This window comes from Xiphias gladius, chromosome 15, assembly GCF_016859285.1.
Source record: "Xiphias gladius isolate SHS-SW01 ecotype Sanya breed wild chromosome 15, ASM1685928v1, whole genome shotgun sequence".
In the NCBI taxonomy this organism is placed as follows: domain Eukaryota; kingdom Metazoa; phylum Chordata; class Actinopteri; order Istiophoriformes; family Xiphiidae; genus Xiphias; species Xiphias gladius.
In genome coordinates this window covers 12768225-12786139 of record NC_053414.1, presented here as the reverse complement: position 1 = coordinate 12786139, position 17915 = coordinate 12768225, and the positions used below count along the sequence as shown (strand labels likewise).

At 40.4% G+C, this 17915-nt stretch overlaps 1 protein-coding gene across 2 annotated transcripts; it reads right to left on the bottom strand.

The window, feature by feature from the left end:
• On the bottom strand, window positions 1-17665 carry rnf150a (ring finger protein 150a). 2 transcript variants are annotated; one of them, XR_005708986.1, is made up of 8 exons: window positions 17014-17665; window positions 7185-7435; window positions 5724-5795; window positions 5406-5488; window positions 5092-5188; window positions 4695-4896; window positions 1716-1795; window positions 1419-1532 (listed from the first exon to the last, which is right to left on the bottom strand). XR_005708986.1 is itself a non-coding variant. In XM_040146576.1 (7 exons), the coding sequence occupies exons 1-7, from the start codon at window positions 17465-17467 to the stop codon at window positions 1405-1407; spliced, it is 1287 nt and encodes a 428-aa protein (XP_040002510.1). In that variant the 5' UTR covers window positions 17468-17665; the 3' UTR covers window positions 1-1404. The 2 variants fall into 2 exon arrangements, 1 of the variants encoding a protein (XP_040002510.1); XM_040146576.1 differs by lacking the exon at window positions 1716-1795 and having other exon boundaries at window positions 1-1532.
• Window positions 17666-17915: the final 250 nt, after the last annotated feature.

Genomic DNA, 17915 nt, shown 5'->3' with positions numbered 1-17915 from the left:
AAAAAAACAAAAAAAAAAAACAAAACTCACGCTCGGAGAATCAAATCCCTCAAATTAAAAATCTGACCTTTTCAAATGAAAAAGTTACCCCCTTTTTCCACCAAGCAGAGTCCTCCTTTCAAATAAGCCATCTCATTCTATATCCTCATGTTATTTCTTCAGTTTCACATCATGCACAGATTTAGTGCCACTTGAGCTTGAGTGACAGCCAAGGGAATCAGTGCATGAGAAAAACAGCAATGTTTAAAATACTACTGATAAACTTGGCACAAAGACTTGTTGAAATATTTATACTGGCTGGCTTAACAGGAACAGGAAGTTTGTTTACGGTATGTACACACCGCCAGAATTTGATAGTGACAACTGCTATAGCTAGTTGTACTCAGCCGCAGTGTGAACATGCACATTTCCTTCCCGACAGACAGCTGGGAACAACATCTTGTGTCGCGATACCTTGTAAATCAGCAGCAGTTTCAGTAGGGCAGTGGGTGACATCACATCAAACTGCTTGTGGCAAGCTATGATTGTCAAATGTGAGGACAGAAATATCTACCTTGTGTTTTGGTTATTTCTTCTCGACAACAAAAATATTCAGTTGGTAAAATAGTAGTTAAAAATGAAGTTCTCCACACAACAGTAACAAAAACAGTTACATTTAGAAATTACAGCATAATGTGAGTATACACGTTTCAATTCCTTAATGCCACATGGCCATATGAACCTAAAGACCTATGCTTCAAGTTGTGAGGGGATAATACAAGTTACCCATGTCAGAAGTTGAAAAATTGCTGGTGGGAATTCACACCAACTGTTAGAGACTCCTAAGAAATTGCTGATATAGGTTCTGTATGTGCTACGTATCCATCACATCAGTAAAACTTACTTCTGGAATATGTTGGCAGTGATCTCATACCAAGAAACCAAACAATCTGCATATATTCTTAAATAATTAAAGCTGCAATCGGGTGTTACAGAGGCCCTGCTGCTCCCATGCTCATATTGTGCCCAGCAGCAGGTTTAGGTTGCCAGAGTGAGGAGAATAACTTTGGCCACCATCATCTCAGTTACTATATGTGTATTTTAGACGCCAAGTTTAAGATGTGAAAAAATTACGAGGACCGAAACTGGACCATGAGAGCTGTGTTCACCAACAAAATGGTGAAGTGTGACTGCAAGAAAATGAGCAAGCTACATGTCCACAGACTCAGGGACAAGTCTGTATCTCAGGTAGTACAGACAGAACATGATGTTTTGTGCTGCTATGAGTTGTATTGCTCATTTGCCCATCTTCTATGAGGTCACTTCCTCCAGGGGCCAAAGATGTGGCAAATGTCTGGGAGCCCCCGTTCATTCTGTCATGCTCTCTTCCTCCTTTTCCTGGTGATTCATGCTTTTTTCACATCTCTAATTTGCTCTGGATTTGGCCTCGTCACATTCCTGCTCTGTGGACAGGTCTATTTCAGACATACCTACCTCCACGCCCATGATGAAAGAAGTGTCTGAATCACTGCTTAGCGGAGGCTGGTGCTCACCTGAGGGGCAAGAGAGGGAGGTAATTCATTATTTGACAGGTCATTGTTGGATGCAGTCACAACAATACCTCCGGACACAGATAGTCGAGTACTGTGAAGAAGGTTTAATTCATTGGGTTTGTGCCATTGTCATTTAAAGGACAGGTTCACATTTATTCCAGTCTCTCTTTATTAAATACTCACATGCCCATTTGTAAAGTAAAAGAGAGTTGTTGGTTGCTGCAATCGTTCCTCCTGTCCATACCGGCTGTGAAGCTACTACACTGTAGGTGACAAAATTCACAGTGTTATTCTGTGCAAAATTTATTTTAAAGTTAACCTGAAGCTAAGTAGTTCCCTATTTCATTTACTATCTCTCCGTTGCAAGCTCAACAAGTAAGTCTGGGAAAAACAGAATCGGAAACTTTGTCCTCCAAAGACTGTAACTTTGGAAAATGCTAATTTGACTTAAAGGTGATCCGCCAAACGTCACTTCTTGCCAGGAGCTGGTGGTGGTGAGATCTTGCCAAGAGCTTCAGTCATTGTTGTGTTTACAAGATGCAGCCCTATCTCTTCATACTCTCATGTTGGACTGAGGGCAGACTGGACGCTAAAGCAACTCAATATAATGAAGTGGTATTACAAGACAGGACGGGCTGAGGCTAGCTGGTTAGCATGCTAACTTAAGTAGAAGAAGAGAAGTGATAGAAATTGAAGCAAAACACGCGTCGCTCTCCACCACTGGAGGCAGCTCTTGGTGAGTAAATGAATGTAGTTTTATGCTGAATTCGCAACGTGTCTTCTTGACTGGTAACAGCTGTTAATGCTAATGGTGGTTATGCAGCGATAGCAAAAACTTGCATGTAGCACTTTTAAGGTGTCAGTATGCTTCAGTCGAAGTGCTTTTCGGATGGTCAAACAGCATCTGTGTTAAGTCTGTGGAGGTGAGAAAGTCGGCGGGATTTAAACTTATTTTTCAAGCTCTCTTGTTTCATTTTTCACCAATGTTTATGTCACTTTTCATGTGTGCAACACCATGAATGTCCTTCAGCAAAAAAGGTCTCAAACTGTGTGCCTGTATCCCCATTTGAACAATTATGTTGTCTCACATGTGGAGATGTAACGTTACTCAAATTAATACAAGAAAACAAACATAGATACCAGATTTTAATTACATAATTATATTGCACCCTCTTCTTTTGCAACGGTTAAATGGCACCTGACTAGAGAATTAGAGCTACCAACTGTTGATCTTGATGAACATTATACTAATATTTGCATTATGTTAATGGATGAAAATGCACATTCATTTGTGTTTTCCTTTACATGTTTTCTGGAAAGCCATTTTAAATGTGCGCTCCCCCACCTTTGAGTGGCTGTTGAATATAAAAACTTTTGCTTTAAGACGTGGTTGACAACATCACGTCACATGAGCTGGTTTGTTTTGACACCTACTGACATATTTAGATGGCTGAACCCATTATATTAGCTTTGATTAAACTTTATTTTTTACAAAATGTGAATTTTGTTCCCCATATCTTTTACCAAGAAGGGATCTTTTCTCTGTAGTAGAACAATTACAGCGACCAATAATTCTTTCAGAGTACATGGGCATGTCAGCATTATATTTAGACAGACAGAGAGATAGATAGAGAGATAGATAGACAGACAAAAACATCAGACAGCAACAAGCCAGTCCCACATTCCAGAGGCAACTCCGGTCTTTTTCTGGGACCCTGACTGCAACACACACCCAGTACATGGCTGACTCTGGAAAAAATAATAGCTGCAATACCATTAACGACAGTGCTCACTATTCATGGTAAAGACGCAACACGATCGGCACTCCACCACTGCCAACCCTCAGCAGCACAAAGAGTCTGAGTGCCTTGAAGGAGAGTCCCTTTAAGGGAAATTGGAAAGTACGATTATATTGATTTTTTTTTTTCCTTTTCAGTATTACTCTGAACAAATACTAAACTTATCTAAACTTATCAATGAGGATAGAGTCTAATTAACACACACACCTCTCCGTATAAAGCAATACACTTCAACAGCACCACAAAATGCAGACTCAGAAGTGACCATTAAGTTGAATCAACACCTCTCTGAAACAATTTCAATAAAAACTGAACATCAAAATTTAAACCATCATGTAGTGGAAATCTGAAACATACTACTACTACTACTATTACTACTACACTTCATAGCAAATAACAACATTTACAGAAAATATATCAGTGGAACTAATAAATAAAATGTGAAAACATGAAAATGTTTTCCCTGTTTATTCCTCCATCTAGAAACAATAGCATCAGTGAAAAAAACACGTGACTCAAAACTTTTAAAATTCTGGCTTCATCCCTGTTCTAGGGATACAAACAAACAAACAAACAAACAAAAAAAATAACCCACATGTATGAGCATGTGCATGTACTCACACACATACAGTAACCAGTAAACACACACACTATAGAGTGGTGATAGCTAGCCGGTGTTTAAAAGTCATTAGTTCAAGCAATAGCCCTTTTCACAAGGTTCTAAAATGTATAACTTTAACAAACAGGGTATTTGAGTGTATGTGGGTTAGGTTGTGACTTTCTGTTCTTTTCCTCCTGCATCACCCAAGAGGATCTGAATCGGGGATGACTGACCAGGTGGCTGCTGGCCTGGTTTAGGCCTCAGAATAAAACACTCAACCCTGGACTGAAAAACTGGCAGAAAGCAGTAAATAACAGCGCTAGCACCCTGTTAGAAAACCGATTCCTAACAATTGATAAATATGTTTGAATATGTGTGAATTAACGTTGAACTTTCCAAATTCCCAGTTTAAGATCTGTCCTCACAGACCACTGGTTAAAGAAGTATTCAGATCCTTTACTTAGGTAAGTACCAATACCACAGTGTGAAGATACTCTATTACAAGTAAAAGTCCTGAATTAAAAATCCTACTTAAAATGTACTAAACTTGTTAGTAAACGTAATGGTACTCATTATGCACTATATATGTATTAATAGATTATTAATACTGATGCATCAGTTTGTAAGCAGAATTTCACTGTTGTAGCTACTTGGAGAGGAGGTAGTTTATCTGCCTTTCTCTTATCTCTGCTTTTTTGTGAAGTAATGTACAAGTACCATCAAATTGCAGTTAAGTGCTGTCAGTGTGATGTCTGCGCTTACTGCTGGCAATGATGTGGCTCTCCCCTGCCTGAAGCGCTGTCTCTGCATCAGGATGCAGGTCTATCGCTCTGCCTGCTGGATCCAGCACTACCGAGCTCTCGTTAACTGTGATTTCGCTCGCCCCACTGATGGGGTTGGTGCCTGGACCTCCGACGGACATCTCGTAGTCCTGAGGGATCTCATCCGAGCAGTCTGCGTTGAGCTGGAACATGCCAAAGATGTCTTTAGAATTGCTCTCATGTGTAATATGTGTCTTCATCACTTTCATGTTTTACACTTTAAAGTTAGATTAGCCTTAATATGAGAAATGAGAGAAGTTAGTTATATACTCATCTTTTAAGAATATAGGTGTGTATGAGTAGGCAAAAATAACCCACATAAGTTAAAAGGAACATACTGGGACTCCTAAAGCTTTGAGGATGTTCATTTTACACATGGGACACGTCCGGTGGTCTTGTAGCCATGGGTCTACACAGTGTTTATGGAAGACATGCCTGACAAAACAAAATGGCGGTTCACAAATGATTCATTTCAACCACGAATGACTGTTACAACGTGGTGCACAGTAAAAGGTGTATTACACAGGATATAGAGATACCAGCAGTTATGGTACATGTTCTTTCTTCATGCCCTAAATTAATAATAATCTAACAGATGAATGGAGACGCCTCGTTTTTAACTTATGTACAACTGTGACCGAACAAACCTTACCTGCATGGTAATATCCTTACAACATCATTAGGCTTATAGCCTTCAATGCAAACTGCACAGTTGTCAAAGTCTGACTCAGTCTCCTAAAACACAGAACAACGGCACAGAAATGGGAAGTGATTTAAAATGACAGACCAATGAATTCTCAAATATATTAATATACCAAATAAAATAAGTACAGTATAATTCAAATAACGCCCTTCATGTGGATAACGCATTTGTGTAAATTCATGTACACTTTTGAAGTTACTGTATGGCTAGACATGCTTTGAAGTTTCTGTGAAATGTACCGTTTGCAGTGTGGGGAACATCAATTACCTTGTCTCCTTTCTTAATGGTGCGTACTTGAAGCTTGCTGATGGCTTTTTTGGCAGCATCTCCAAGACGTCTCTGTAAGACATAATGAGAAAAATCGTCCTCTATCACTGAGAAGATCAGTAGGTTTTTAATAGTGGACAAAAACCAGTGGATGACTCAGCAGTATGTAGCCATCTCCCTAGTCTGTTATTATGCAATAAATTTTGCTGACTGAGGCTGAAAATCATCAAAAGTTTAAAAATGTTCCACTGTGTTTGATGAAATTTCGGAAGAACAAGCAACATGTGTTATGTTACAGTCAGAAGTGAATATTTATTCTTCGCTCCTTTTGTTTTAGAAATGAACTGAACCAAAAGCCGACATTGTTTACTGTGTGTCAAGCAAACAGATCAGAGTATAAAACACCACCACTGACCCACTGTTACAAAAACAAGTGAAGCACAATAATAAGAAACCAACATAAAATGGATCCAGGAGACAAACTGTAAACTGACCGATTACTTTTGCTACAATGTGACTTTAATACTAAGACTTCAGAGTATTAGTATCTATCTTCTGAATATATTTTCTAAATGCTGCCAGCCACCAGTCAGACAAAATGTGCCTCGAAATGTTTTTTTGGAGATACTGATTTCCTGGAAACTTACAAAATAACAATTTAAGGTAGTGCCTAAGCCTATAAATTTCCAAAAGAAACAGCAATAAACTGGATGAATGTGGGAATACATGGTATTTTTTGCGCATGTGGAATGTCTTTCAGGATTATTTTCAAGACTGTGACATTGATGTGATCTTTTCGACATATTTTCCAGTTCCTTGGCATAAAACAAAACAAGGGTAATTAAATTCGGGGAAATATTGGAAGAACAGTTAAACCAGGAAGACAGCGACAGATTCACAGAACTGACAGGCAAGTGGCGTCAGTGATAGTCTTACAATGGTTAGATATCACACATGCCATCGTGCCTAAACCATTTAAAGTCTGCTTTCCCTTAGTAGGCTGCCTTGGAAATACAAAGCAGATTTGTTCAATATGGCTGAATTCTTTGTACAACATAAATCAACATAATTCAAATTGAAAAAGCAAACAATGGTTGTCACGGCACCAGCTCCTATCATAACAGGCACGGTGGTGTATCGTCATTCCAGACGTCACAAGAACGTCAGAGGCGGCCATTCATAATAAAGAGATGGCAAAAGCAAGTATTTGCACTGTTGGCTCAGAGGGCCAGAAAGCTGAGCTGGTTGATGGTTCACTGGTTTGCCACGTCTCTGTTCAGCCAGCTGTCAGGCTAATTCTGGCATCTCCTTACAGACTTACAGGGCCCTCGCCAGATGGTAAAATGCACGGACCACTGTCAAGAGACCACAGCGCCACTGCGCCGTCAGTTTCCCTTTTAGACAGATATACATCGTCTCATGGACTTACACTTCATTTTCAAAAAGAGCACACACTCGTACCTGGTTGCGGTCTCGTGCATTTGCATAGCGGAACCTCTGGATGTAGTAGAAGACGAGCCAAGCGAGGGAGATGATCATGAGCACGATGAAGGAGATGGAGACAAACACTACCGATGTTCTGCTCACGTACTTCTGCAGGTTGCGGGTTCCTATAGTGATGTGCAACGTGACCACGATTTCCTGCTCCAGCAAGGCCACGATCTCACGGCCTCTAGGCTCTGGGATCATGATGGCCACAACATCACCTGTACCTGCACACGCACGCACACACACACACACACACACACGCACACACACACACACACACACACACACAGGAAGCACCAGCTTAGACATTTAGGAGATGAATCAGGGCTGCAGCTGTCATTGCATTTACAGAGGTAACACAGTACTGTGTCTGGATTTCTGGATTTTTTTTTTTGACCTAAAGAGGAAATTTAAATTCTAACAGTGAAGGCTTATTTCGATATTTTTTTTAGACTTAACATATTTCAGTGTTTTCAACCACAAAATATAAAATTAAAGTATAATGAATGAATGAATGAATGAATATATAGATTTTTGTTTTTCCCTGGCTTATATCCTGACAGTGTGCAGAGGGCATTGAAACCTTTAGTGAGACATCATTTACAGAAAATGTAACTAAACAGTTGAGTGAGTAAAATGGAAAAAATCTTTTAATACAAGTTTGAAATGCACTTCTGTTATTTTGCAATGATTAGTCAATCAATAGAAAATAAATAGGCAGTTATTTTGATAAATAAATGATTGTTTTAGTCAGGTCTACACACAGATGCTGAACACATGCGAGTTTCAGCTATTCAAATGGGAGGATTTGATTCCTGTCTTTGTCATGAATAACAGTAAACTGAATATCTTTGGGTTTTGGATTGTTAGTCAAAACAAGACATTTCGAGACATCACCTTGGACAATATATAACAGGCATTTTAAAAAAAATATTTTCTGACAATTTACAGACAAACAATGAATTGATTAATCCTAAAAAAAAAAAAAATTGACAGGTTAAGCACTAATGAAACTAATTCTTAGTTGCAGCCCTAATAATGACAAAATGTTGAAATCTTGTATACATTTTTTTGAGCTTATTACTCCAACCCTTCTTACAATACAAATGGATTTGGCATCAAAAGTAACCAAAAGCTATTCATCCCTTCCTTACTAATGCCAAAAATATTATTATTTGATACAGCCTTGGAATATGCAAATGCTTAGGAGGTTTTACATTTAGGAATCTCCTCTACTTTAACAGAGTAAGTGGTCACACATCTAAGGTCAAAACCCTGGTGTATATATAACTGCACTTAAAGCACAGCAGGCCTAAAAACTCTGGTACTAGTTCAGACCCGGGTGAATGGTGGTGAGGAAACTTGGGCAGGCTGCCAGGAGCTTTTAGACAGGACAGAACAACTGAAGTCTCAGTGTCAGAGGCTTCCTTCCGGCAACCATCTGTTGCTTTGCTTGATGTGGATGATAAAGAATTTTGTACTACAGAGTCTCTGAGCTTCTTTCAACTGCTGCACCTGAAAGATGTCCAGCAGGAACACCACGTTTTATAGTATAAAGCTGCATGACAGAAAAAACTCCCATCGGGGCTCCTTGTGTTCTCATTTTCTGACACAGAAAATGAGGCACCCTCTCAGCTACTGTCTCTCCTCAGCTCACTGTCCTAAGGTGACCGCTTTGCATTTTGCCTTTAGGGCCAACAGACACCAAGCTCCTAATACAAACACTACTGAAACTGCAATATATTTAACTTTTGAACAAGTTTCAAAAGTCACAGTGTAAGTTACAGTGTAAAAATCCTTTTACACTGTGACACAATGCTCAGTATAGTAAGATATGTTTACCAGTGAGCTTAAGAAAGGATGGATGGCTCGGTGTTAAGATGAGATAAAATTAGGTAAACGAAACTGATCCAATGCAGCGACATTAAAGTGACATTAAATAATGTTGTGACATTGATATTACCTTATAAATATATATCTATCTATCTGATATTTTTTTAATAATATTACATATTTTATGGTTTTAAATTTTATTTGTAATTTTGTACTTATAATTTTTTGACATTTTTTTCTTATTGGTTCTATGCTGCTTGTCTATATGTCATTTTGTTTGCTACTTGTATCTTGCCTAGGACACACTAGAAATGGATACATTTATTGTAAATGAGGCTTTCCTGGTTCAATAAATGTTGTATAAATATGTCGGCTCATATATATATATATATATATATATATAGCGTGAGTGAGTGACTGATGGCGTCTTACATGACCTCACAGTTAGAGCAGTTTTGGTCATTGGTGATTTCTGTGCTTTTTTGTCTGATTTTATTTCCACTGGTTTGATGCGGATGGGGCTCAGCTGGGAAAAGGTGAGATCACATGCTTCCAGGCCAAATCAGGATTTTGCAACATTTTGTTCAAAATTGATGAGAGGTGTGGGGTTTCTTGCTTATGTCTGCAGTTCAAATATACAAATGGGGGACAAATTAAAGGAATAGAAACCACAGTGGTGCTAGTAATGTGATCTTCTACCACGAGCCTCCAGAACATCCTCAGTGCTCCTTGTCATAAATTCTTCAAGTGTGTTGAACTCTACTGGACTGAAAAACAGCGATCTTTCAAAAGACACTCCCTCATTTGGTGTTTTGCTGATGGTGGTGGGGAACGTTGTTAACACATCACTGCAAAATCTTCCATAGGTGTTTAACCACCAAGGGGACCCCTTAAATGCCCTAAAGACCCATTAGAAACCTCCTAAAGGTCTACAAGGACCTCATTAAGAACCACTACAACCTCCAAGACTCCTTGAACCTTCAAAAGGGACCTCTACAATCTTGACATTGACCACCAAATCTTCCAAAACTACATGTAGAATGTTCCAATGACCGGGAGAACCTCGAAAAAAAAGACCCCTAGAAACTCCTAAAGGACCTCTGGAACCTCCTTACTGACTACTACAACCACTTAAAGGACCTCCATAACCTCCTAAAGGTCCACTAGAACATTCTTAATGTCTACTAAAACCTCCTAAAACCATCCATAGAAGCTCTTCAATGACCAATTAAACCTTTTAAACAACCCCAACAACAACCTAGAAGACCTCTAGAACCTTCCAATCAAGCACTAAAACATCCTAAACGATCCTCCTAAATAAACACTAGAACCTCGTTAAGGACCCCTAGAACCTTCTTTAAGTTCTGTAAAAAAGGTATTTACGTGGTGAATGAAATTAAAGTAAAACCCAACATGAACTGTGTTAGTAAGCCTCGAGCCAGGGTTTTTCTTTAATTTGTCACCTGTCTGTAATCAAACCACATCCACACAGTTCTGATGAAACAGATCAACTGAGATTTTGAATGTCAAACCCTTAAAAAATAATACCTAAGGATGTTTTTTTTATAAAAAATTGGATTGTTGCTTATTTAGTTATAAATATTTAATGTTACAGAGAAATTCTAAAGATTTAAAGCTAAGGTTTCAGGGGCTTTAAATTCTCAAATACTGACATTGGTATTGGTCTCTAAAATCCAGTATCATTTGGGCTCTACTTAATAGAGTTTATTTAAACTCTATAAAGTTTATTTAAGTTGTCTGTAATGAGGGAATGACACAAGGGACATAATGCCTAAACATGTCAATAGTTTATAGATGCAATAAGGAAATTACAAGGCTCTACTCACTCATCCGTACAGGCGATTTTTGATGATTCCCAGAACTGCATCAGCAGCCTGAGCACTGGTACATAATATTCCCTCTGCTGTCTGTTTATGGCTGTGGCTGCATGGAGTCAAGGTGGTTCCCTGTTGTGCTTTATTCCCTCTATCAGCCACCATAAACAGTGGCTTTATTCAAACCTGCCATCTCTAACAGCAGCTCCTGTGCAGCCTGCCAGATACCAAACGCTGTGACAAATCCTCATGCACTGCAGAGAGCTATTTTAACATCATAGACGGTTGTGATTCTGTCAGAGAGGTGCTAACACTGGAAGAAAAGACGGTGTTTTCCAGAGGAGTTAAAGTCTTTGAATCCAAGAGATATGGTACGTTTTCGGAGTGTAGTAGCAATGTATTATTGCTGTCAGGCTCATAAATCCCCTTATGTAACAGACCTGTTGTAAAAACTGCACAGCTGCCATGTTTTATACAACCAAGGTCTAGCAGTCAGACCAAAATTGTCTCCTTTTAACTATTTTATTTTCATTCATATGCAAGAATCAGCACAGACAGCAGAGTTTATTGGCTAAAAATGAAAAATTAAAATTTTAATTCTTCAAGAAATGGAATCCAAAAGTAAGGTGGTTACTTTTATTTATAATACATGAATAAAGCAAATATCTTAAGGCAACAGCAGAGTTTTAAACAATTAAACACCTCAATAAGAGGTAACAATGCACTGTGGGTAAGGTGGGTAAGAATTGGGTAAAAAGCTTGTGTTTTGACAGCAATAATGGTAATACATTGCTGAAAACAACATCCATTTAGACTCTCAGGCCACTGGCTGTCACAGGTCTCCATTCAAGTGTCTGGCCTATGTCTTTCTCACTGACAAAAATATTTAAATAAAGTAACCATTTGGTTGGAAGACAAAGTTTCACAGTTTCTAAAATGAATGTGGATACAGAAACATATTAACTGTCTTCCCCAGCAAAACAAATGAACTATCAGGACTCTCCCGGCAACGTAAATGCCTGAAAAAAAATATAAACCTCTTTTTTTCATGTTAGTAACCTCAGATACAGACAGTTCTGAGATGCTGATTTATGGTTTTATTAAGTATGACCAAATATGGAGGGCAAACCACTGTGATGTAACAACTGCCTTTGTAAACACAAGCTGAAACCACACCACCTCACGTACAAAGGCAAATAAATTCACGAATAAAACTGTTGCGTCCCTACTCTGCACATTTTAAAAACTGCCCGTGTATGGTCAGCCTCAGCTTCTTAGCCAACAGAAATGAGGAAAGGCATAATGAGGCATGTAAGATTTCCCTAAGCCTTGACTCTTATCTCCTTCTGTTCACTGTGACGCAGTCAGAGCGGACAAAAATAGCTGCTTCCAAAACAGGAGGGCGATGTCTGAGACTGAGGCTGATCTTGGGAAGAGATCCATGTCTTCGGACCCACTAGACCCAAAAATATGGATGCAAGGAGGAATAAATGCTGAATGGGGTAACTTAATAGACAACAGCCTGTTCAGTTTCAAGTGTCAGTTTCATTTGAACATCACTGTGGCACAGATTATCACAGAGTCAACTCACGACTACTTTATCAACAACCGTACCTGACAGTTACACAAATCAGGCTCCACTGTGGTTTAATCATGCAAGTATCAAGGCTTCAGACTATTTGTTTAAATTAACAGCTGGACATTTTGGAGAAACACGCTTATTCCCTTTCTTGTCGAGAGTTAGATTAGAAGACTGATACCACTCTTATGTCTGTAAGTAAATGTAAAGCTGAAGCCAGCAGCTTAGCTTAGTTTAGCATAAAGAATGGAGACGGGGGAAATGGCTAGCCCGGCTCTGTACACCAGCACCTATAAAGCTCACGACTTAACATGTTATATCTCATTCTATTAATTCACACAAGAGCTGAAGTGGCGGTTATTTGCTGGACTATTTCTTGGCGCTGAACAGTTTCCAGACAACCGGTGGAGACACCAGAAAGATACTGCTCTATGGCCAAGAAATATTAACAACATAGCCCCCCTTAAAACAGAAAATTGTAATTTTTACATTTTGGTTTCTGTATGGATTAAACAAACAAGTAAGAAGTGCTGATAGGTGATTTTTTTTTTTTTTTTTATAACCTTTGGACAAAGCCAGGCCACCTGCCCCCCCCCCCCATTTCCAGTCTTTATGCTAAGATAATCTAATTGGCTTCTGTACTGATATGAAAGTTTTATCTATCTTATTACGTAACTCTCGACAAGAAAGCATATAACGTATTTCCCTATTTAAATGTTGAACTATTCCTTTAATTCTATAGCACTCATCTGGGAGATTTAATCCTAATTCAATACTTAAATTTGACTAGGTTCACTTTTGACAGGAAAAGGGCTTTACTTCATCGAGACCAACAGGGTTATTCAGGATAAACACAATTTCAGAACTGATGAACCCAAATTATCTGAGCTGGCTTTATGGAAACACAAATTGGACACCGCTTAGCCATGGGAAAGAAGGATTAAATTTAGACAGGCCATGACAGGTTTCTGGTTCTGGCAAATGCGGATTTGACAGCCCAGCTGTGTCTGTTCTGGACAGGGAAGTGCTCAACTCTTTCTTTGGCAGCCTCACATTCAATCTAGTCATTAAGACCTGTTCCTTTGTCACTGCACTCTCCGTTACCGTCCTCCTCTTTAGCAGCTTTGTCACCACACCTCTCCTGGCCGCCTTTTTTTTTTGTCTCTTTAAGCGTCTAAGTTTATATTTATGTCATGGCTCGAAGCAGGGGAAGACTTTAAAATAGCCTGGTGTCGTTTATATTTTGCTGTAGGTAAACCAGGGATCTGCACTGGAGCCTTTGTTTGCTACACCTACAACTGAGGAATAGAGGAGGATTATTGGTCAAATACTGTAGATCCCCCTCAACACACATGCTGGCAGAACCTCAGGTAAAAAACAGCATTACATTAATGGAAAATTATTAAATTTTACATAACAGTGCTGCATAAAAATGCTTAAGATAAGAAGTACGACTACTTGCATTAACTGATGATGATATTTTTTAGCCATATTAACTATATAAAGTGACTGCAAAAGGCAGTGAAAACAATACCGACATACAGTATTATCTCTTTATATAGCTGTGCCAAACAACATTATGAAAGAGTAGCCTATTTATACATACAGCAGACATGGAGCAACATTAGCATTCATTAGTTGAAGGCGTGTGTTGGACAACCTGATGAATTGCAAGTCCAATAATCACTCTCCTTTTTGATCCGTTTTCATCTCCACCAGCTCCTGAGGAAAAGCTCTCTTTGGCTGCCAAAAGCTCCTCTATGTTCACCAGCTAGTCGCTAGCTTTGTCAGTCTGCTGTTGGTGCTGGGCAGGTGGCCTACAGCGGGTTTAAATAAACGTGTTTGCTGACAACAGCTACCTGCTGCAGCTGGAAACAAGACCGATGTAAGCGGCGAGAGTGAAATTGCTGGCTGCAAAAAAAAAAATTAACAAAAAAAAAACAATGAGCTGAAAGAAACCTGAGTGCAACAGCAGAATCTGGTGATGATAAGTAAGCACCACTCACATTGCACACAATCATTTAATGAATTGTTGATGAAAAAAATATTAAATAGTGCAGCTTCAAGAATCCACTACGTATGAAGAGAGTTAAGTCGTTGGTGCTTTAACATTAATTAATGGACAAGCTGCAGCTGTAATGCTGCAGCTTGCTGCAGCTTGATGTTACCGGGACATTTGGCCTCGAGCCCCTCTAGGCCTGTTCCTGACTTCAGTCGCGGACTCCTACGACTTCCCTATCTCAACAGGTAATTATTTCCGTTCATCTTCATAAGTACATCACATGAGAGATGACGGAATACAATAAAAAAAAATGGGAGGTTAAAGTTTGAATTTGAGTGAAAGCTTTAGCTTATCTTGACATGTGCCTGTGACACTTTTTTACAAAAGGACATTTTGGTTAAAAACAACTCGCAGTCAGTCGACTCTTATGTCATCATCTGTTTTTGTACAGATCCTTTTTTCAAACAGACTTCATGCATTGCGCTATTGTCCGGCACAAGCCTGTTGGTCAGGTCAGCCACACCTTTATGAAAACTAGCAACAGACTGAGAGCACATTCCCCATGGGAATACAAGTCAAGTGGAAACTAAGGCGCTGCTCACAGCTAATGTAAAAGGCCTGAAATACATAGTACATCTAATCAGTTTTTAAAAAGTGTGCTTAAGATAGAAAAGAGGGATGAAATATCACAGTTTAAAGAAAGAAATATTTTAAACTGCTTAGCAAACTTGAAAGAAAAAGTCCAGGAGAGCTGTCTGTAGAGTAAATACTACAATAGATGAAATGAAGGAACTGCATCTATGCATGATAGGCTGAGAGACAACGAAATATTAAATGGTAAATGGAATGCACTTATATAGTGCTTTTTTACTTTAACGGACAAATCCATTTACAATTTGCCTCAAATTCACCCATTCACACACACACACACACACACACACACACACACACACACACACACACACACACCCAAGTGGTGGAGCTCCCATGCAACGCGCTGGCAATATCAATAGGCATACCCCCCCCCCCCCCCCAAAAAAAAAAAAAATGAATAAGACATCACCGCCTTCATAAACACACCTACATCGTCTTGGAGCAGAGCCATGGACGCGTACTCCGTACATCCCTCTACCTCCACAGCCCCTATAATTCATTTGAAGAGGAATCTCCCCTGTGACCCATGGAATCTCTGTAAACCCCCCCTGTCTTTGTCTATGATCGATTTTAGATAAGACTTCTAGATGCAGCACATCCAAACTTGACTATGATTTTATGTACTATAGTTGTCAGGAACAGGTAGCAAGCAAATAGCTCTGTCTGATGCTATTCAAACAGTCGAGCGTTTGTCCGAATATCTATGCAGCAGCCTTCACTGCCCCGAGCAAACAAAGGGCAGGAAGTATGAATCTCCTCGGATGAACCTGAAGTTGGGTGTGTTGTTTATACAACGACTGTTTACTCAATTCAGTTCTTAAAGGAGGGGTTTTTGTTGTTGTTGTTGTTGTTGTTCTTCAGCTTTGTCTTGAGGAGTCATTTACCTGCGAGTCCTCAGCCTGTGCTTACCTGCAAAATTTTAAATTGTATGTTTACGTATCGATTACAGTGGTTCCTTTCTTCATTCACAAATTCATATCCGTAAAGAAAACTCGCGTAGTTGTGAGGGGGAGACGTCTAATTTCACCCAGGCTACGCTTGGACAATTGGGTGAAGTTTCGTTGTAGTTTCGTGTTTGCAACCTGGGTTTCTTGGCACAAATCATGACAAGCATTTCCCTATCAGTTATGATTACAGACAACGCCTCTATCATTGGACAGAATCATGTATTGAATAGTCATTACCTTTTTAAATTTAAGTTTAAACTAGTATTTATGCTCTTTAATCATTTAAGTAACGTGTACTTCTCTCTTTTTTTTTGTGGATCAGATAGATCCGGATGTAAACCAACCCTTTTTCCAAGTCATACGGTAACATTTGATATCACTGACTTTTCATAGAAACATCTGTTTATCTTCCAAAGTAGGGCGTCCAAAATAAAACCGTTTTTGATATGTGTACCTGAACTTAGGTATCATACTGACAAATAAGTTTATCCAGCCTTAGTGGCGTATTATGACATATCCTACAGAGGTTTCACCTCAACAAACCAGTCTTACAGCCAGTTAGCAAATTCAACACGACTCTCCAGTGGATATCAGTAAGCCTGCTAGGGGAGTCAACCCTGGCTTGTTTTCCTCTTTACCAGGAAACTAATTGATTGTTCGGCCGATTGCGCAGATGCCTAGGACCTCGGGGGGCCTCAGCGGGGGGGGGGGGTAGAAAGCCGTTCATCCTTGGGCGGAGGTGTCAAACGCTTATTGAGCAACTGATGAATGACATTTGCAGCCTCTCGCCTCTATGACACATGACTGGACACCTGTGGTGGGAGGAATGCCCTGCTTGCAGGAATAAACAAAGCCAATTCCCTATTTTGAGAGAGAAGTCGGGACGGGGACCAAAAAATAGAAAGGACTGCAAAGAAAACTTATCTTGGGAGGTTGACGGGCGGTCTCTCACCTGGATGGGGCATGGTTATGGTGTCGTTGGCACCGCTGGAGCCCACATTGTATATGACAACTGCAGAGGCGTTGAGGTTTGCTACGTTACGGATTTTCTCTCTGTACGTACAATTCCCCGCAGCCACCAAGGCCACCCAGGCGGTGCTGTGAGCGACAGGTGGGAACCTGACGTGGGGGTCGCACGCCTGTCTGTCCTGCAGGAGCGACGGCACCAGGACCAGACCTCTGGCTTCCTTCTTGGGCGAGTGCTCACCGTACCGACCGCACTCGGTTTTCTCCGTCCTGACCTCCGAGGTGACGGGGTCCAGATAGGTGATGTTGACGAACGCTGTGTACCATTCCTCCTTCTCTGCCACCGTGAAGTCCAGACACAGCAGGTGGACGAAGCAAAACGACAGCAGCCACGTCGAGAGAGCCAGACTGCGGCAAGCTCGGATGAGGGATGGTGCCATGGTGCGGCCGGCTGCGGATGGATGTCGAGCTCCGGGCGTCCTCCTCCCTGGAAAAAAGCACGCAGCGCGTCTCTCTTTTAAGAGGAGTCTTGCAGAAGGGCCAGGGCCACACACCGACCCTCGTAGGTGAGGCGCCCGAAGCTGCGTGCGGGAGCCCACTACACGCCAACCGCCTGCAGGAAAAGACGACGCTTTGTGTTGTTGTTGGCCGTCAGCTGTTTCCCGTCCTCGCTCATGGTTGGCTCCCCCGCTCGTCGACACGTGACCTGGGCGTGGCCAAGGTGCCTCTGGCGCCCCGTGGCATGTGGAGAAACTGAAACGGTCATAAATCATGTAAACCTCTGGCACAGGAATATAATCATTACAGTCATAGATTATAGCTTATGATAGATGTCTGAAAAATGGCTGCAGGATGTTTCTTTGAGCCTCAGAAGCAAAGAAGAACGAG

Excerpts from the sequence above, each read along its gene's own strand:
- rnf150a (XM_040146576.1), bottom strand. The coding sequence starts at position 17,467 with ATGGCACCATCCCTCATCCGAGCTTGCCGCAGTCTGGCTCTCTCGACG. Across the intron at positions 5,489-5,723 it reads CCATTAAGAAAGGAGACAAG|GAGACTGAGTCAGACTTTGA; the intron begins GTAATTGATGTT and ends TCTGTGTTTTAG. Across the intron at positions 1,533-4,694 it reads GAGCCACATCATTGCCAGCA|GTGAGCACCAGCCTCCGCTA; the intron begins GTAAGCGCAGAC and ends CTTGCCCCTCAG.